At 37.0% G+C, this 22416-nt stretch overlaps 1 protein-coding gene across 2 annotated transcripts in view; it reads right to left on the bottom strand.

Moving 5' to 3' along the window:
• The window catches only part of NCKAP5 (NCK associated protein 5), a 612885-nt gene that overhangs the window by 40779 nt on the left and 549690 nt on the right, over positions 1-22416 (bottom strand). The window contains exons 14-16 of one of the 2 annotated variants that reach the window (XM_063288715.1): positions 20037-20354; positions 15905-16044; positions 13438-13570 (exon numbers count right to left, since the gene is read on the bottom strand). In XM_063288715.1, coding sequence (XP_063144785.1) covers positions 13438-13570; positions 15905-16044; positions 20037-20354 — 591 coding nt within the window. The remainder of the gene's footprint in view (positions 1-13437; positions 13571-15904; positions 16045-20036; positions 20355-22416) is intronic. The other variant, XM_063288716.1, reaches the window with a different exon arrangement.

Genomic DNA, 22416 nt, shown 5'->3' with positions numbered 1-22416 from the left:
AAAAATACTCAGCAGTTCATTTTCAATGCTATACACAATTCTCATTAATGCAAGCTATGAAACGTATTCTCCGCTCATCATGCTGAGAACATAACTCTCATATTAGTAGATCAGTAATTTCCTATTCCTTTCTTCATAATATTTAACTGCTTAATGCAGAGCATATCAATGTTATAAATGAAGAAGGTACATTTCAGCTACAAAGAAAAAAAACCCCCGCAATTCCCTGAAATACTCCAGCATTATTCATGTAATTTAACTTGGCTGATCAGATTCTCCTTTCTGAATCAAAATATTTTTCCAATCCTGCTTTAAAGGGGAGGGGAGGTGATATATTTTTGAATGGTGCTGTTTTCCTACTTCTCTTATCTTGATTGACTTAATACCATATTTATTGTATTCAATTTACTTTTTATCTTTTTTATTAGCAATAACATCTGTGCAGTTTATAACATTATACTATCTTACAAACTTTCTATATAATATTTGTCATTTGTTGCTTTGAATTTCTGCTCAGTTCCATGCTGGGTCTATTGTATTATATCATTATAATCTATTTTTTGGCACAATGGGTATGCAAATGAAAATAAATCCCTCATGATTTTACAGGTAGTCCTTGCTTACCAACTGCCTCATTTAACGACTGTTGAAAGTTATGACGGTGTAAAAAAAAAAACCAGCTTTGTGACCAATCCTCACATTTACGACCATCACAGTGTCCCATGGTCATGTGATTAGCATTTGTGTGCTTCACAGCCATTTTCCAACAACAGAAATAAAATTGCAAGTTGTGGTCATGTGATGTCTCACTTAACGACCAGTGATTCACTTAATGACCAGTGGAACGGAGGTCATAAGCCCATCGCAGTCACAGTATGTTTCACTTAGTGACCATGGCGCTTAGTAACAGAGTTGCCAGTTCCCACTGTGGTTGCTAAGCAAGGACTGTCTGAATTTAAGTTTACATTAATATCCCAAGGAGATATAGTGAGAAATCATAGAAACTTTATTTTACTGTACAGCATATGTAAAGTTGCATTTAGTGTATCTGTCTTTTTGTTTTGTGTGTGTGGGGGGGATGGATGTGTTACAGAATGAAATGAACTGAGGGGGGGGATAAATTTTATTTTAAAGTCCTTGATTTTGCCACACCAGAAAGATCAAATACATATGATCAATTGTAACTGCACACTATTGTCAACCTAGCTCCCTTCAAATATTTTATTTATCAAACTTTATCACCGCCCATCTCCCCCACACGAATTGTGGCCCAATAAAGACGCATAATGGCTAGAAGTGATAGGAATTATAGTCAGATTATTTTGAAGATATGTGAAAATAGTTGGGAAAAGTAGCATTTGTTATATTCTTTAATATTTTATATCTGGATTGGAATGGAAAACATGATTAGGAATACTTTGTAACTCAAAAGCAAGAGTTGGAGTTGGATCTAGCTGCCTTTCCATTTATGAGTGCCTTGCCTGAGCAGAAATCTGTCAAAATGCTCTCACTAGTGAAAAAGAATAGAGGGATAATCTTTAATGATTCAACCATCCTCTGCAACCATGTTTTCCATTTTCCTCATTGTTCCAGAAAATCCTCCAATGCTTTAAAGGTGCTTTTCTGGGGGATGTGGATAATATTTTCATTGACTATGGTGCCATCAAGTCATTGTCAACTCATAGCAGTACATAGACAGATTTCTTCCATGACAACCTGTTCCTAGCCTGGTCCTTCTGGTCTTCCAACAGTGCACCCACTGCCACTGTAGCTCAGTCCATCCACCTTCTGCTGGTTGTCCTCTTCTTCTTTCCCTCCATCTTTCCCAACATTAGAGCATTTCCTAGAGAGCTAGGTATGTGGGCTAAATGGGGAAGGGAAAATCAACAGATATCCCCTCCTCTCCCATTCTGCCAGGGGGTTATCAGAAACTTTCTGCAAATGGAAAGGCCCCTTTCATCCACAGGAGACAAATGGTGGTATTATGTATCTTAAGTAACTGATCTAGAAATATCAGATTTGTAATCAAGGATGCCATTCTATTATTTCATAAGTTAAGTGAATAACAAGAAATCAATGTATGGATTGCTATATAAATAAATGTATTCTGAGTGTTTCAAGGCATAACATTTTCTAGGAATAGGAGGTAAATAAATGGAAGGGATTTAAGTTGGAAAGACAAGTTAGCAGTTTACAAAATGTCAGGATAACTTTCAAGATTAAATATAAAAAAGGAGAGCAATGGCCTAGAAACCAGGAGACTGAGAGTTCTAGTCCCGCCTTAGGCATGAAAGCCAGCTTGGTGATCTTGGGCCAGTCACTCCCTCTCAGCACAACTCACCTCACAAGGTTGTTGTTGTGGGGAAAATAGGAGGAGGAAGGATTATTAGGTATGTTCACCACCTTGAGTTATTTGTAAAAACAATAAAGGCAGGATAAAAATTAGATAGATAGATAGATAGATAGATAGATAGATAGATAGATAGATAGATAGATAGATAGATAGATAGATATTGCTAAAATTTTCATTGCAACTAATTTCTTTTTTATATCACTTACAACATATTCAATATGAGCAGCTGTTTGCTTTGGTGGGTTTTTTTTTTGGTTAGTGGATAAATTGTCAGATGGCACAGATACTTTTCTGTACCAGTTAAAGGGCCTTTTAGGCATACAGAGATCTTGGGATGCAAGCCAGTGGTTCCTCTGAGAAACACTGCCTCCTACTTCTTGTAAATGGCATTTTACTGTTGAAAAGAAGGGATCTACAAATATCAATACATGTGTAACAGACTAAAGGTTGGCAACATGATAATCACGCTGTGTAGCATTCTAAAACAATCTTTCTGAAAGCAAAGAATCTGACACTTAGTAGGTCCACACAGCTTATTTTTTGAAATGTGTAATGCACAACTTCTGTGTTCCAGGTTGTCCCTTTGCCTTGTTGTACACCAGATTCTCCCCAGGCTGGAAGCCTTGAAGTTGTAGACTTCAAGTCCCAGAAATTCCACCCCATGGCTCAGATTTCTGGGAGTTGAAGCCTTTAAGATTCCCAGCATAAGGATGGCTGGTACTTTCCTGAGCATCATCTGCTGTGAAAACATGAGATATTTAGATTTAAGTCTTTGTAAAATGTTGTAGAATTTTTCAAGGTGGGAAGCAGTATAACTAGTCCTAAATATATCATCTGTTTGATTGGTCTAATTTAGATAGCAGTCTGGGCTAATATGACACACCCGAAAGATCTCAAGCCTAATGAGACATTTTTATATTATTAATTCCAGATCAACTCATTCACATGAACAAAATTCCTCAGTTTATCCTGGAATGAAGCCATTTCAATGCCATTCAAAGTGATAGCCAAATCAGCCGTGTCTACTCCATACGTATATGTAGTTTGCTTTTGTTTTGCTTTCTTTTTAATATTTCTGCCCATCTGTGCTTGCTAGTTTTTTTTCTTTTTGAATTGCAAAGCATGGTAATAAAGAATGTCAAATCTCCTTACTGAATCATCTTTATGACATAAAAAACCATTCTGTGGTACAAGAGGGGGAAAATGAAACAAATTGAAAGCTACACTTAGATGAATTTAAGTCTCTTTAGGTAACTAAGACCTGTATTAGAATTACTGACAAAGCAAAAGGTAAAAAGGAAAGAAAGAAAAATCTGAGGAGAAGCCAGAATAGAATCAGGATTGTAATATAAACTGAAAAGTTCCTGGACCACTTATGCTATGCGTTAAGAGAAAGCAAGGTGGAAAGCTGGTTGCCAAACACAGAGAATAAGAAAGATGACCTTGACAGGGATAGGCCAGGTCCATTACCAAAGCAACAATGGGGAAAACTTGGCTTAAGTCCAAAACAAGAAGAAGGCATGGACAAAAGATGCAGGCAGACACCTCCAAAATTCAAGGGGAGGAGGGAGATTAAAGCACAGTCAGATTTGCAAGGTTCTGTTACTACAGCCAATGTTACCACAGGTAGTTTAACTTTGCATGGAGTTGATTTCTTGGTTTGGTCTACATAATAGGGCTGACACAAGCCCTGAATGTTGAGTCTTATGTGTTGCTCAATCATGGTTCAACAAGTGGTTTCTCAGTTTCTGTCTGACTTCCATTATTGCAGGCTAAGCCTCTTGGCTTTACAGGGTTTCTGGGTAATATCATCTTACAGACTAAAAGTTACTCTTACAGCCTATCAGATCCAATTCCCCTTCAGTTACGAATCATATTGTGCCTGAACACTGTTAAAAATCTTTCCAAAATGAGATACATTACTGTGGAAAATGATAAGGAAGTTGCTGAGCTGTGTGGTGGCCTCAGTTTGGGCTGTGTGCTTGATTTTCTCTTATTGCTGTAGTATTATCTTTAATTAAAACATATTTTTATGAAAAAATGATATGGAAATGCCACGGTAATTGTAACAAAAGAAGTATATGCATCCTTAATTAACCTGTATTATAGTGAATTAATAAAATTAATTTAATGTTTTGTTAAAGTTGCAAGGAAAGCCAGGATATTTTCTACTGTACAGTGGATTATATACATTTACACTAAAGCATATCTGAATGTTGAGGTCAACCAATAATAATAATAATAATAATAACAACAACAACAACAACAACAACTTTTGGTTTCAGCACATTGCTGTATCATGCTGTAGTTTATATAATACACTAGGATACATAATGCTACAATGCTCTAATACAGAGCTTTCTGGCAGGATCCCTATGCCTTTAAACATGACCCCATTTTTTAAGGTACAACTTTCCTTAACTCCAATGTTCATGGAAGCAAAAGCTATTCCTGCCATACAGCTACTAAAGGCCGCAGGGCTCTTCTCCTCTCTCCTAGCAAAGAAGTGGGCATTGCTTCAGAGAGTGCCCTTACAGCATATATTAGGATCTGTTTAACACCATTACTACTGGAGCTGTATTGTCCATTTTAATTGAACTACGCAGAGCCATAGCACACTGCTCTTTTAACAAGCAGGAGAAACTCATTCTGTCCATCATGACACCTGTATTTTTTTCTAAACCTCCACTGTCTTTGGAGTGGTGAGATTCTGGGCACGTAACACTTTTAGTTTTAAACAGACCTCATTATAGATCTAAATTGCTTTATGGAACCATGGCTTTTTTAATTCGTGTTTTTTTCCCCCTTTTTCTCTCTGTGTGAATGACATTTTGGATAAGATGTGCTTTTCATTAAAAAATTGTGAACAACTGCAGCAGGGAATGCATATGCCTATGCTGGTTTAAATAAGAAATTCAGAAGCAACCAGCTTTTCACAGACATTGCTTCTCATTTGTCATTCTGAAAAGTTTAATACTAATAGGCAAATTCCATGTGTTTTATTGAAGTTTCACTAGATACCAAGAGCTAATAACGTCAAATAATACAGAGTTAGGCGACCTGGCACCCTCTAGATATTCTGGACTACAAATCTCATTAATCTCAGCCAGCTTGGCCAGTAGCAAGCCACTGGTATCTAAAACACCTGGAAGGTCCTAGGTTGACTATCCAAATTTTAAGGTCTTCAGTTTTAAAATGCATTTGCACAATGCTGACATGAACAGTTACTTATAAACTAATGAGGCATTTGGTCTTCTTCCCACCCTGACAGGGCACTTTGGATTATCTCAGTTACTTTTTATTGAACATTGGGTTTGCATATTCTAGAGATTTGCTTCATTTAAGTAATGTACTAATGAATAAAAAAGAAATCCAGTATTCTTAGAATTATAGAAACATAAGAGTTGGAAGGGACCTAAGAGGTCATCAAGTCTAACCCCCTGCACACTGCAGGATTCACTAGGGTTTCTCAACCAGGATTCTGTGGAACCCTAGGGTTCTGTGGGAGGTCACTAGGGGTTGCCTGGGAGATCACTATTTAAAACATTAATTCAAAGTTGGGTAACTTCACATTAAAGAGGTAAGTTTCATTCTTTAGTTTAATATACATTATATTATATACATTATATAATATATACATATACTATACATTATATTATATGCATTATCAGTGTTAATGCATATAACGTATATATGCATTAACACCGTTAACGCATATATACAGGCCTACCCATGAAACGAATACAATAATCTTGTAACTTCTGGTCTATATCTGAGCCTGAATGTGCAGGGATTTCCTGAGGCCTGAAAAATATTTCAAGGGTTCCTCCAGGGTCAAAAGGTTGAGAAAGGATGCACTACACCATCCCCAGTAGATGACTATCCAGCCTCTGGTTGAAAATCTCTAGTGAAGGGTAAGAAACCACTCCGTGTGGTAACCTATTACACTAATTGACAGCTTTTACTGTCAAGAAGTTCTTCTTATGGAGCAATGCAGACTACTGATTTGAGATTCTGAATTTAAGAAAATAAATTTGTTGAATTTTATACAATTTGTCATGCTTGGATAATGTCAGCCACACTAGTAGACCAGACCAGGAAAGATAATTTATACATTTAATTTCTAAACAATTTAAAAGTGATATTAAATGGGAAGTTAAGCTCCTGTCAACCCATTTACCCTTTTAAATGTACTGTATAACACTGTTTTCTTTTCTTTTACAGCTATGAGCTACATTTCTTCATGTACCTCATTAAGAAAAATCAAGGGCTACAAAACTGTTGATTCAGTAAACAAGAGCCATATCCTTTCAAGAAGGCCCAAGTTTAAATCATCCGTGAGCTGAAAATCTCCCAGAAGGAACATCTTTTAGCCTAGGGAACTCTTCTTAACAGATGAAACAAGAGAGGGTGGGAACTATATGAAAGGTGAGATATACATGTATACATGTGTGCACATACGCATTAATGTAGTCTGAGGCTGGGTGGTTCCCCCCATGATCACCTTACTTCTAGGAGGTCAATTTTTCAGATAGTAACTGTAGTGAGTATTTTGTTTAATTAAATGAAGGACTGAACAAATTTAACCCTGGTTGTTCAGAACCTCTATACCCAATGCCCAGGATGGAGTTCGTTTAGGAAAAAAATAATAGATACTAAAACCTATTTTACGTAGGGGAAGAGATTATGGATTTTGATATTAGATTCAAATACTATGATGTATGCTGTCTCTACTTTTTAATGGGGGGGGGATACTATTTACAATCATAGCATATAATTCTTCAGGTTAATAAAGAAGCTCAGATTAGTTACAAGCATATGCCCAGATTTTTCTCTTGTTTAAAACACACACACAAACATGCACACATACAAAGTGAGTTTTAGAATACCAGCTTGGTTCAGTGTTCACAAAGCCTTTCCTAGCCATATATAAATTATTCTGAGGAAAGAAAGTCCTTAAAAGTTTATTTGATTCTTCCCTGCAGCCTGCGTGAGATTTTTCAATCTGGACATCAATAAACACTAATGATGCATACAGAAACAAAGTACATCACACATATCCCTGAAGTTAAGAAGAGATAAAAGCATTTAAGGAAGAGAGAGAGAGAGAGAAAGAATGAGAGAATTCATATTCACACTAGGAATCTTTCTGCTGTTGCCATTTTTAATGGAAGTTCCATTCAACTGCTTAACAGAACTGTAAAAAAGTTAATTATTCAGACCCCCTCCTCTTGATAATGGCCATACTGTGCTGATAAAAATCCAGGATTGATATGGGTCCCCTCATAATGCCCACACTATTTTCTTCTTACACAGCTAAGTACAAATTTAAAACACATATGTGTTCACATACATATTGTCTGTATATATTGTCACATGCTGTGACTTTATTCAACTTTATTAAAAAAAAATCTAGGCAACTGGAAACATCGACAGCAAAGCCTTTATCATCTCCAAGCCTACCATCATGACCGAAAGAGTTATGAAGTAATTTAAACATCATAAATCAAGTAATTAAAACTTCAAACTAAAAAATAAATTATGTCACATAAAACTCTGTTACTGATCGGTAATTTTCATGCTTGAAATAAAATTCCTAATGTTTCTTTAATGCTGAATTTTGAACATCAGTGTAAGTTAAATGTGTATCTTAATCAGTGGCTTATCTGCCCTATATACAGCAAATGTCTAGCTTCTAGTTTTAAAACCTTTTTTCTTTCTGTTAAATTGCATTATGATAATTTTATATCCTTAAGTGAGAGATGGAGAAGCCGATGAAATTATACATTTTTATGTCTGTCATGGATTTTACAACTTCTGTTAAATAATATACCTTTCTTATACATTATTCCTTTTAAATTCTTCAACTATTGAAAAATATTAACGTACAGTTTTAGCTGTCAGAATTGAAAGCTATAACTGAACAATATTTAACATTTTTTCCAATGAGTGTTCAGTTATTTAGACTTCAATCATATTAGCTGTGGAAGTTAATTTTTTAAAGGAGTCAGTAAGCTTTATCTTCACACCATGTTTTTGGCAATAAATGTGATTTGGCTTAGTCCTAATGCATCCTTTTCCAGGTTGAAAATATGATCTCCATTGAGTTGCATAGGGTTTTCCATTAAATGTACTGCAGCCTGCTAATACATTATTCCTTCTCAAAATTGTAAAATATGATAGAAGAATAATGCTGCTCATTAATGAAGATGATGATATGGAATGTGGATACAGCTATAGAAACCTATGCGTATAACTTAACTCAAAGATATGGTTCAACATTATAACCTCTCAGTGTGAACCACAGCTACCAAAAGCTCCATGCACTGGTTTCAGGTGTCATACTCAAGCACACATAGCTGGAAAACCCCTTTTCAATCCCTTTTGCCACTTTATAATGAGCAAAGTGGATGCCTTACTTACTTAATAGATCTATGTGGCCACCCATCTCACTTATGTGACTCTGGGTGGCTCATAATAAAATAGATAAAAACACATATAATACAAAAAATAAAACATGTAGCAGCTGGGAATCATACAAAAACACCATTAACACAACCAGGAGACAGGCTCTGTCTCACATCTGGGCCCCCAGGCTCAGGCACAAACCAAGTTTTTAAGGCCTTACTGAAGGCCAACAGGGATGGGGCCAATCTAATCTCAGGGGGGATGATGTTCCAAAGGATGCATGCTGTGGCAGAAAAAGCTTTCCTTCTGGGCCCCGCCAGCTGACACTCCTTAGCTGACAGCACCCAGAGCATAACCATCCTTGCTACTCCTCGTTTTAATGTTAGCCATCAAAGAAGAAAGGGGGCTTTTTGATGCTTTGAGGTTCTTTGCTTCCTTTTTTCCCCCAGTTTGAGTGCTTTACCCTGCTTTTAACTGCAGAAATGAACAGCCGAGCTAGGGGAAAAAAAGATACAGAAAAGCCCAGCAGCCTAGTTGACAAAATAAAACAGAAGGATGCCAGGAAGGTACAGCTTCTGTCCTGCCAAAGTGTAGAATTAAGTACTATTGTCTTTTGCCAGGAGTTTGCAGAAGCAGAACACTGCAGAAAGTCTCTTAGACTAGCTAGTAGCAGGGATGCTTATGCCATTCTCACCCAAATTTATCTTCTAATTTTGTGTTACCTAATTACCTGGCTTGTTTGCTGAGCTATACTAATACTGTAAGCAGCCACCATTCTTCTGTGTTTTTCTTCAGTACATCTGGCCTTTTGCATATAATCTGTGGCAACTTTCATTTAGGCCCATTAGTAGTCTTTGGGCAAGGGTTAAACTGAAAATATGACAAATGGCATGTCTGTCTGTAGCAGGTTCATTTTTTGAACCACTAATAATGAGATTGGCCCAGCACAATAGATGCAAAGCACTGGAAATCTGGACAACTGATTGGGTTTTTGTAACTCCCCTCAGTGACTGGGGGTGGGGGAAGGCTTTTATTTCACAAAAGGAAAGCTTACAGAGTTCAATCTGCCTTTTATCTTTTTCAGTTTCTCTTTCTATTTCTGTGCTGTCACGGTCTTTACTTTTTCTTTGCCTTTTCTGCCAGGCTTCTTGATTATTCTCTTCTTCCAAATCTTGGCTCCTTCTGAAGAAAACGACTTGAATAATTTTTCCCTTGTGCCAGTTCTGAGGGAAGGAAAGAAATGCCTTTCTCTCTCTCTCTCTCCCTAGTTTTTCAGCTGCTGCCTCCTTTCCTCCTTTCCTGTTGCCTCTTTCTCATAAGGCCTGTTACCTTTTAGTTTGCCTCTTTAATTGACTCCTGGGCTTTGGCTCTGTTGATTCAGCCTCTTCTTCATGAGGCCTGTGGTGGCAGACTCCCAAGCAGCCATCTTGTCTTCCTCCTCCCTGCCACCTCTCAATGCTGTTTGATTGGCCACTGCTGTCTGATTGGCAGCTGGGTTGTCCTGATGATGGGGGAGGGTCAAGGATGGAGTGGGAATGGGAGGAAGGAAGGCGCACAGGGGCTTTTAATCCCTTCAGGCAGTCGGTCCTTCCACACAGTTGATTACTAAATCTATGTTACAGTAAATTGCAGCCCACAGAATGGAGCAGTAGATTTGTCATGAGAAAGCACCTGAGTTAGGGATTGGCACTGCTCTTCTTTTACCTTGACACTGCTTTGAATGTTCAGCTGGAACCCTGAAAAATCCTTGAGGAGCATCTCTTGTTATCTCTACTTCCCTGCCCCTTCCTTCTCTTTGGCAATCAACACAACAAATACTTAACACACCTATCCTTAGGGAAAGAGCCTGAAATACTGTTTGCTCTATCCTGGGGAGTGGGGAGCAGGGAAGCACACTCCAAAAAGTAGGCGGACTCAGCACAAAGGGATGGGTGCTGCCTGGATGAAATTAAAATGTAATGAACTGTATTTAATATGATTATATGGATAACTCATCTTCATCTACCCTCTGACCATTTTGAAAGGGTCTTTGGGGACCATATCCAAAGTTTGGGGTTGGACACATATGGGCCTGGAGTTGCAGATTGTGCTCCTCTGCTTTCAATGGATTTAAGCTATTTTTACTGGACTGTCATATCTGAAATATGAAGATAATGGTACTGACCACCCATTACTGGTCAACTGGTAAGGATCTCTTGTTTAGATAATTCCAGATTTTCATGTCCTCATGGACATCATTTAATCGGGATTGTTGATCAATAATTGCATCTTTGAGTTCTTGTAAGATAAAGGTTACAAAGCTTCAAACAGTGAACATCAAAAGCAGAAGGTACAATTATTCTTATAATAGTAGCATCCATCTTGAAGCAAACTAGATATTATGGAGAAAGAGGAACTGATTCTAGCATTTTGTTGGAGAAAGCACATGTTCTACCTCAATGTGCAGTACAATACAGTGCAGGGCAGTTACACAATTAGGGCAAAAGTGAACTGCCTGATTTAAGAAGCACAGAATATAGACACACATCCAGCTCTACAACTGGTAATCAGCTGTATGCTAAACATAAAGATGTCTGCTTAAATGTTGCTGCAAATACGTTATTTCTTTAATGAAAAATGCTTTGAAAATGAAAAAAATATATCAGAATATTGATCCTGGAAACATTGCAAGGAATCTTAGTTAAGCTACTGCAAAATCTCAGAAAAAAAGCATTTTATTTAAATGTAAGATAAAATAATTATTCCACCAATTTTCTTCACTCTTTAAACAGTTTTCCTTAGGTCAGATCCACTTGCTATAGTCTGACCTCCATATGTATTTGAGGTAGTCAGAAAGGTTCTGAACATAATAGCAACTGCATATATTAAAAAAGAACCATTCATCTGCCCAGTGAAAAAACTTGGAGCTGATTTTGGAATGACTAAAAGCAGTAAACAATGCTGTGTCATGAAAAGTGTGTAAAATTGTCCTATGATCTCTGATGTTTTAGGGCATTTATGCAAACATATCCCACTTCTGGAAATATTTTTTGTAGTATGGCCCCCACTCTCATGGCCTTTTGGAATCAGATGGAAACATGCCTCTTCCAAAAGCCCTTGGTGATTAATAGTTTTACAGCAATGCCATTTTTAGAATTTTATGACTTTTAGCTTTGTATTTTCAGTCACCATTTAACATTTTTTTATGATGTGTATTCTGCTTTTAATACCTAAACTCCGTAAGCTGCCTAGAGTCAGCTGGTTTTGGATGGTAAGATAAAATTTATAAATCAATCAATCAATCTTCTCTCTCACATCTCTTATACATGGGACTATAACAGTTATATGAATATTATTTCTTGCCCACAGACTTTTTATTTTATTTGTCATATTTTTATTACCGCCCATATTTGCTTGGACACTGATTTACACATTTTGTGCTTGATACTAGAGCTGGTGAACAATGAACACTAGCTCCATAATTACTACTTGAATCTGTAGGTTAGAGGTAAGCAATCTGGTAACTTCCTAACAGTCCAAGCCAGCAGTAGCAGCTGATGAAGGGATTTTATGAGCTCCCCAATTTTTTGGTAGTCGCATTTAGAATTCAAGGATGGCATAGTTTCAAAACAACTTCCTTGGTGGCTGTGACTGGTGAGTTTTTGCCACCAACCTTCTGGACACCAAGGATGCTCTCTATCATTTTGGTTTATTTTTGTCTTTTTTTCCTGAACACTCAGTACTGAGCTCCAGCCACCCATTATTTTATTCTCTGAACAACTCTGGAATCTAAATTGGGATCCAATATATCCTGGGAAATAAAAATTATGCTCAAGAGTATCTCTGCATACTAGCTGCTCATTTTTACACATATTCACACACACATATATCAATAGGCGTGTGAGTGCTAAGGCAGATGTCACCCAGCACACTGATGTCCATGATGAGAGTCCTGTTGTAGATGTTACAGTGCTGTTTAGAAATGAAGTAATGTGAATCCACTGTAACTCACTTGAGCAATCTCTTCCAAGGTCATCTCCTAAACATGTTTCTAAATTAATCTAGAGCCAGCCAGGTGTGTTCAAAGCTACCTCATTAAAAATAGAAAAATTAATACTAGATGAAAATGCATGAGGCTCCTAATGCTCTGTGATGCATTTGGGCAACAATAGAAGCATTGTCTCAATTTTATTCTAATCTCTGAATTGAAAACAATATACAAAGCATACATGCTTTAAAAGTGTAACAGTTATAAACCATACATCTACAGTATTACATTTAGTTATTTGGCTCTTATTTCAGTTACATTTAAAGTATGTGAAAGATCTAGAGAAAAACAGAGAAAGGGGCAATGTCTGTTTCCAAAGGAAAATCAGATATGACTTTAACTGTAGAATGGGAACTGAGTTCATGGCTCATTGACTTCTTTTAAACTATTTAAGTATGGGACTAGTATGTGCGTGTGTTGTATAACATACTACTGAAGCAATAACCCAATGATGATTGTTTTAGTTACACCATAGGGATTTATGACTAAAAGTGTTACAGTTTGACATCTAGTCACAAACATGCTGTAAAAGGTAAAAAATGATACAATAAAAAGTAATGGCAAATTAGAGTTCAGAAGTGATGGTTAAAAATCATCTGTCACAACAGAGGTAGGATTAATACATTTCTGTGTGCAAATTGTACAGTACCTTGTTTGTTGTTCTTCATTAAATCTACCAACATTTCCCCTCCAGTTCCAAAATCATTTGTTTCAGGCTCTAGCTCCGTTTCAGTATCACTGCTACTGCTAGCAGAGTAAGTGCACACTCTCAGTGCCCTGTCCTGTACAAAACAACATATAATTCCTTGACTCAGAATAGAAAACATTTCACTGAAAGCAGTGGATCTGGAGTACAGACAAAGAAGGCAAGCCATTTTGCCTCTTTCAGCCCAATTTATTTAGTTGTTTCAATTTGCTATTGATTTTATCAATAGCAAATTGAAACAACTTGATTAAAAACCAGAGATTTTTAAATGCCACAAATCTCTGAACCTTCTTCCAGCACGATCTAAGTACTAAAACTGTTTCTCACACAATCCAGCTACAGAATCCATAGATTCATCTTGCTTTTATGTTATAACAAAGCATTTGAGTTAAAAGGACCCATGAATAGTTAGTGGCAACCCAGGAATTCAGAGTGGCTCATTTACCTGTTCTTGTATTTGGGATCTGAAGTAGTCATCCCAACAAATCTCTCAACTGACAGAAATGGAGGGACAGTTACAGGCAAACATTGCTCAGTTGGTGAGAATTACTCCAGGAATATTTTGAAGCCAGGGTGTTTCCTACATTATAGAAACATACAATGGGAGGGACCTTGGATATCATCTAGTACAGTCCCCTATCCAGTGTAGGAATCCAATTCTATATTGTATTCCTATAAATCACAGTGTAATGTACCTGCAGTGGGAAACATGAATCAATACCATCCCCAAGAGGTACAGTCTTCTGTTAGCATTATTATTTTTATTTGGTATGATGCTTATATCTAAGCACAGTACAAGACTAATTTTTTCCCACAGCCATCATCTAGTGAGGTTGGTTTGGCTGAGAGTGATTGGCTCAAAGTTACTTAGGGGGCTTCTGTGCCTGAAGGTGGACTAAAACCTGAGTCTTTCCTCTCCTAATCCAATACCTTAACCACTACACTACACTGACTTTACCTCACTGTTCTAAGGGAAAGGATTCAGACTAATATCTAAGAAAGGCTACAGTTTTATTCTAATTCTTTATTTGGCACAGTGTTGCTAATTGTATGATTGTAATTTTTCAGTACAGCTTTTAAAAAAAAAACTGTGATTCAAGGCAGACATGAAATATCTTCTGGATGAGGGTTTCTTCTCCTTTTTTCAAAGGAAACTCTGAGTTTTATCACAGAAATGCAATGAGCTTTTCTTTTACTCTTTCTGCACAGTCCAGGTTTCCAAGACAAATCAACCCAGGTACTTTTCTCTTGGGGGAGAAAAGATAACTACTTCATATATCCTTTGCACTTCAAAAAGGAAAGCAGCTTTGGATGAAGGCAACTTTGATTAGGAAAACAAAGTATGGCAAAAAATTTAAACCCTCCTACTTTCACTGCCTCTTTTATAAAATTCAAGGCTCCTAATACCTGCAGTAAAGAAATAACAACAACAGGAAATATTCTATGTATTTTTCACATTAAAGTTTGGCCTTCAAATTCTCTTGTAATTGACCTCAGTTTCCTGGAACATAGTAAGAGGCAGAATATCATCCCTTTTTAAAAAGAGATAGTATTGAACTACAGTAATCAATGCATACAAAAATGGAAAATGAAATGAAATTCTATAGTGTTTGGGGATAACAAAGGCTTAATGTCTTAAACTGATTGATTACTTAACATCATGTCACAAATTCTTCCCCTGTAAATTAATTGTGGAACCAATAATAAATATTATTTGTAAATATTGTAAATGAAAGGGGAAAGCACATATACTTTATTATTGCTGATGAATATGCATGATATATTACAAAATAGAAGACTGTAATTGAGTGCAAGTTTATTTTGGGTGAACCTACTGCTACACAAAATATTCAGCAATAATATTATTTTACCACTCTTCCCTCTGTCAGAGAGCTAACACCTAGTATAGGAATGATGAGAGAATACTGGATTTGGTCCAAGAATTTTACTTGCCACGAGCCTCACTGGGTGTTGGGTCTGCCATACGCATGTGAATATGTGAAACACAGCAATCTGGCTGCTACTGAGTTTGATCTTAAGCCCATCCTGCTTACTGCTTATTGCTATAGAGGCAATAGTTGTTTAGGATTTTAGGCAGGAATCTTTTCTAGCATTACCTGAAGAAGCCAGGGAATGAACCTGGGACATTCAAAATACAATAAATCAATCCATTAACTCTAGTACTGCATTATAACCAAATTCCCAGTATAACTTACTTCACAGAGTTTGTGGGTTTGAAGTGGGAATAGCAGATAACCACTTAGGGAATGGACAGGATATAAATTTGAGAAATAAACAACTAAACTTTGAGAACTAAACTAAACTAAACTAAACTAAACTAAACTAAACTAAACTAAACTAAACTAAACTAAACTAAACTAAACTCTTTCAAAAACTTTTACATTTATACCTTGGCTTTGATAGCATTTTTGCTGCTCCAGTCTGGAAACATCTTTATATTGCCACTTTTTTCTTTTTCTGAATGTTCTAATGATGCAGAAGCCAAAGAACTCAATTCTTGACTGTTTTTTTTCACAGGGCTTGTTATTCCTGGACAACAAAAAGAAATGGAACATAGCATCTTTGATCCCATTTGCATGTAAGGGTCAGATTCATTCAGTAATTGACTGATTACACTGTGATAATGGGAAAGAGGACAGAGGCTTGCAAAATATTACAAATGCAGAACATCTGCACATTCTACTGCACATTCTAGGAATACATGTAGTCATCTCTGCCATAAGACATTTAGAGATAAATTGGGTACTAAAGTACATGCAACCAATGGCCAACATTTCTATAACCTAAACCTCTTCTCTTTCAATAAATCTGATTAAAGAAGATTGTTATTTGAAGGACTGCCTTTCCCCAGTTATATCTATCTGGCCCACCAGAGTGGGGAGGCAGGGTATGTTGCGGGTCCCATCAATTAGAGAGGTACATCTGGTGGGACCAAGAAAAAGGGCCTTCTCCATAGTGGCTCCCTTCCTATGGAATCTTATTCCCCCAGATATAAGATTGTCCCCGACTTTCTGGAAGACCCTGAAGACCTGGTTCTGTCAGTGGGCCTGGGGAACCCAGGCTGATACGGAGTTGATTAAATGGCTAATCTAGAGTATGTTTGCTAGAGTATACTGGGTGTTTTATTGATTTTTAATCGTGTAAGCCGCCCAGAGTCACCATGTGTGTGTTGGGCGGTCATATACATTTGTTAAATAAATAAAATAATAAATAAAATGGAGGAAGAAGAAAGAAGTAGACAAAGCTATCCTGATAGGAATTCTACAAGCCATATAACTTAATATCCCAGAACATATTTCATTTATTTATTTATTTATTTATTATTCAACTTTAATTACCGCCCATCTCCCCCAAAAGAGGGATAAGGTAAATATATATATTTACCTTATCATAAGGGCGTAATTCTCAACCATGCTTATTGTTATGGATGTGCAAACAGAGCACACATACTCTCCAATTATAAATAAAATAAAATAAATTGGCACTGAAGTTACAATGATCTATGGGTCCAGAGCATTTTTTATGGTAAGTTAGAGGAAGAGAACACTCAGATGTAGATTTTCTAACTGAGAATAAAAGAACAAAATACCAAGTGGCAGAAGAAAATTGTCTCAGCACAAGTGTTCTTAGCCAAATCATTTACTCTTTTTTAAATGAACAACTTGTAGAACAAGAGCACAAGTAAATCACAGTGCTTTGTAAGATTCACTGTATGCATGCATATGAGAGAGAAAAGAGAGACTGGTCAGATGATAACATTTGAAAGTGAGAATGTTGACCTCCCAGTCTGCAGCATGCTACTTTTTTTTACATCTCTTCAAGACAATTTAATTAAGAAACAGACTGTAGAAGGCTGGTGCAGTGAATATTAGCATTAAGATCAGGACAATCTTACTGCTACTGACTTCTTATGAAGCAATTCAGTGCTTGCAGTTTCTATTCAATTTGTTATAATGACAGTGTTTAATCATGGAGTCTATTCTATAGCACGCTGCTGAATTGAGGTCACACATGTGGCTATTCAAGCATGTAGCATATAATCTATAACTAAGATTTCTCTTCTGAATCTCCTTTAGTTGTGTTATTAATTAACAATATACTTATTTTAAAAAAAACACTCTAACTTAAAATACCCTTTCTTTAACTATGAACTGAAATGAGCAGGGGAGTTTCCAATGAAGCATACAGTGTGTATTTGCATTCTATTATAAGCAGTACAAATCTGTATTAGGAATATTACTAAATCAATTAAATTCCAGCATGTTTAATTAGAAGATGTCTCATAAACTTCCAAGAATCTTTAATGCAGCTTATTTAATCATCTGTTCAATTTAAATATTGACACATTAGCAAAACATTATTTGTGAGTCTTGGAGTAGATTTCTAATTCTCACATGAATGTGGCAGTAGGAGAAAAGGTCATTTTGCCAAACAATTGTGCAGTTTGTGGAATCAAACACAGGACCCAAAGCAAGCAAACAAGGCTGAACTGCAGTACTTATTAAACAGTGCGCACTGGGGGCAGGGGTTCTCACCAAGATGGTGAGTGCCTCCCCTGCAGGCTAAAGGAATGCACTGATATTTATACATTACAAGAAAAGGAAATGATGTAATCCTACATATTCATATGATGATGCAGGCATACATACATATTCATAAGCAACAGATATCAGGTTACTTTCTGCCCTACTTATCTGCTCTGAAGAAAGTCCTTGTCTTAGTGGGAAGAAAGGAGGGAGCAAACTTCTTGAATATAGAGATTCATGGGTTGCTATGGGAAAAGTTATTTTCCTCACAGTTCTAAACATGTTAAGGTAGTCTTCTACTTTAAATGTTTTTTTCTTTTATGAAGTACTCAGGAAACATGATTTATTTTTTTTTAAATTAAAGTTTAGCCCATATGGTTCACATACAGTCTGATGAACTTGAAAAGAACAGCCCTTTACACTTCTCAATAAAGTGGTTAAACTATTTCAAGATGTAGATGTACGAATACATCATATAACAAGAGTCATCATGGGGAATTTTCACAACCTGTACTGGCATTTACAATGAATCCATGTGGAATGAGACCCAATGGACTGAGATCCAATGAATCCATATAGACTGAGACCCATATGGTCACATACGACATACGGACACATTACATGCATGCACACACATAAACATTTTGAAAGTAAAAGCTCTGCCAACTCTGGAAATTCTTCAATTTGTTTTTGGCTACAGCTTAAACTTGCCCTGACTTCGCTCTGACATTATCCATGAACTATTTAAAGACATGATGTAGAAGAACAGGCTGCTTGAAAAAAATTGCAGTCCCCTGTGCTCCCTACTTTCCCTCCCATTTGAGCATTTCCCCCAGCATCAGCAAGGCAGAGTTATTTATTTATTTTCTACCCCGCCTTTATTATTTTTATAAATACCGCAAGGCGGCAAACATACCTCATACTCCTTCCTCCTCCTATTTTCCCCACAACAGCAACCCTGTGAGGTGAGTTGGGCTGAGAGAGAGGGACTGGCCCAAGATCACCGAGCCAGCTTTTATGCCTATGGCAGGACTAGAACTCACGGCCCCCTGGTTTCAAGCATGGAAGGAGACACATGTTTTGGAGCTCTGCAGCCACCAACAGAACAAGTACAGCAGCCAAACAAAAGAAGGAGTGGATGGTCCAAAAGAGAGGAAAAGAAGTATAAAGGAAGAGAAAGCACAACGTAAAAAAGGCGCAAGAGCTCTATGTGCTGGCCATTGACAGAAAAAGAAGAAATCTCAGAGAGAAGGGACTCAAGACAGGACAGGCTAAAGAAAGAAATGTTGATGCCTACTAGCTATAGTATAGAGATAGTATACAAATATATTTTATATTCAATATTTATATTATCTTTATGTTTTTATATTATTTTTATTCTTTGTAAGCCACCCAGAGTTGTTGTGTATGAGATGGGCAGCAGAGAAATTTAATAATAATAATAATAAATAAATAAATAAATAGTATATAGGTAATTGTAATAGAGTAATGGGTAATAGTATAAACATTGTCATAGTAATAGTAATTAAAGAGTAATAGTTTATTGTTATAATAATTATCATAGTAATAGTACAAAGATAGCAATGGAACAGAATATAGGAAGCCCTCACATATCACTCTGATATGTTTTTACAAAATAAAACGTCCCCACAACACTTATAGGGAGATAGAAAGAAACCCAGATGATCCAGGGTCCAGTGCTTTTGTGCCTCTCTTCAGTCTGGCTCAGTCTAATTGGGTACGGTTTAAAAAAGAACCCGTGACACATGGTATGTCATATAACCTTCTTTATAAAACAACAGATTACCATTCAGCATTTCCATCTCACTGTGATCACTAGCTTGTAAACCTTCTATCGTAATGTGAGGAGTCTTTTCAGCTGCATATTTCACATGTCTTTATATATAATGTTATCATTAGCAGGTCTCTGCTAATGAAAACTGACATCTGGACACAAAGCATCTCATTTGCAAATACAGAAACTTGTCATTTTACCTGAAGAAGCTGGTTTTGGAAGACGACTCTGAAAAGTCTGCACACCTCTATCAGTCACTGCAGGATCTGATGCTGAATGAGAAATTATGCTCTCTACAGATCCCTGGCTTTTACTAGTTGTTGAAGGCACTTCTCGTTCTAGGGTTTTGGCTTTCTCAGAATGAGCCTGGGGAAAAGATTGCTCAGGTGATGTGAAATCTTCATTTTCTAAATCCAGTCCTTGTTTAGAAACACGTCGGCCTGTTGAACGATTTCCTGAGTCTGGGAGAGGAAAGGTTCCTATTCCACTGTCCAACGTCCTCATTTGGCAACAAGATTCTAAAACGTAAAAATACAGTGTACTTTCAGTGAAACTGAAAAAGACAAAGAACAACAACAACAGAGGGCACCTTGAAAGAAAGGGCTTTTGTTTAAAGAAAAGGGCTATGGCTCATAGGCTTTGGACATAGATCCCCAGCTGAAAGTATTTTAAAATGAGATAAGGCCTTTAAAATGGAGAAAAATCACTACAAGTCAAAGTGAACAGTATTGATCTATTTATTTATTATTTATTTATAAGATTTATAAAGCTGCCTGATTCCATAACAACCCTGGGAGGGTTTAAACAATTAAAATAATACAAAACCATAAAGCAGAATTTTTTTAAAAAAGAGGTTCAGGAAGGACAACCATCCAGGTCAAAGGAAAATTCTATGAGAAGCCCATCATGCACTCTAACCTGGAGAAGAAGCCAAATTTTCGACAATCTTTTAAATGAAGGCAGGGGAGAAGCCCTGGGGATCTCTGGGGAAATGTGGTTCAGAGAGCAGGCAAAGCAATAGGCAAGGCTTGCTTTCAGGGTCCCATCAGATCACTTTATCTGATCAATAGGACCTGGAACATGCCAAATCTGTCACAAAATGGCTAGAATGACTGATACCTAGTCACAAAATTACTGCTGTGTAGGCATGGGCAATCACAATATGCTCATTTCACTGAAAGGCAAAGTGATTAGACTTAAAGACAAATAAATTATCTAAGATTTTGAGTACAGGGCAGAGGTCCTTACTACAGAAAACTGCTCCTTTGGACCCCAGTTCTCTCTATCAAAATCATACTCCCAAACTCACACATTATATCTTACTCTAGGTTGCAAACATATAGGGTTGGCCTCCCTCTTCTCAGGATTTTCTCACCACCCCACATTCTCTCCTTATTATCCCTATGTTCCTCCCTCCCTCCCTCCCTCCCCCTCCCCCTCTTCTTCTTCTTCTTCTTCTTCTTCCAGCCCCCATTCATCCACAGAAATGTAGGCATACGCCCATTCATTCATCACTCAAGGAAACGTATACATCTCTTCTTCTCAATGGCATCTTCCCTAGTTCCCTGGCAGTCCTCTTTTACCCATTCTGAACTGACCTGAAGCTCCACCCACCACCCTCTCCTTCTACAGGGTGACTCCTAAGTCCTTTCCAATCCATCCTAGATCATTCCACAGCCTCTGTTGGGCTATGACACCTACCCTATGAAATCTTAGTCCTCACCCTACTCAAAGCAGTGTGGGTAGTGCAGCACAGTTCAGAACAAAGCAAAGCAAAATATCTGTTCTGTAGCTACCTACTCCCTCCATATCACTATAATACCACTAGTCCTATTTCAAGTAGAGGCAGTGGAAAAAAATTGAAGTACTGAGCAAATGCAAGCTAGGTGTTCCACTTGACTGCCATCTACATTTTAAAAAATGGAAGTAAGGCAGGGAATACTGGCAACTGTAAGACAGGTACGGGAGTCTGCCCCCTTTAGATAGTTTATGTTCCCTTTGAGAGTCTGGTGAAACCGATGGACCTCAATTATGCTCAAAATGTTTTAAAAGAACAAATATGTAGTATAGTAATATAAGTGAACATAAAATTGTATTTTTTTTCTCATCCAAATTTAGGGACCCCCTGAAATCTATCTATGGACTCCCAAGTGGTCCATGGACCCCAGGTTAGGAATCCCTGAACTTTAAGCTATATGAATTGTATAAAGTAGTTTGTACAATCTTTTTTGTAATTAGACAATTGTGTCTGGTACTGATTTTTTTTTTAATAGTCATGACAAAATAACATATACATTTAACCAGAATTAATAATCACAATGAATTAATCAGAACTTTTACATGCTACCTAGCTAGCTTTGGTCTATGTGACTAAGACACATTATAAAAGGCCCAACCTACAATCTTCTTAAGTATGCAGTACATTTCAATTTACTCTGGAATATTATTGTATACAATACTCGAAGAATCACAAAGCAAGTAAAATGATAATTTTGTTAGAGGTATTGCCTTTTGTTTTTCCTAAGGGACTTTCTTAAAAGCATTTGCTATTATAGTTATAACTCCACATATTGCCTGGAA

Source organism: Candoia aspera, chromosome 1 (assembly GCF_035149785.1).
Source record: "Candoia aspera isolate rCanAsp1 chromosome 1, rCanAsp1.hap2, whole genome shotgun sequence".
Lineage (NCBI taxonomy): Eukaryota > Metazoa > Chordata > Lepidosauria > Squamata > Boidae > Candoia > Candoia aspera.
Note: the sequence above shows the minus strand (reverse complement) of the source record. Positions and strands in the feature narration are given on the sequence as shown.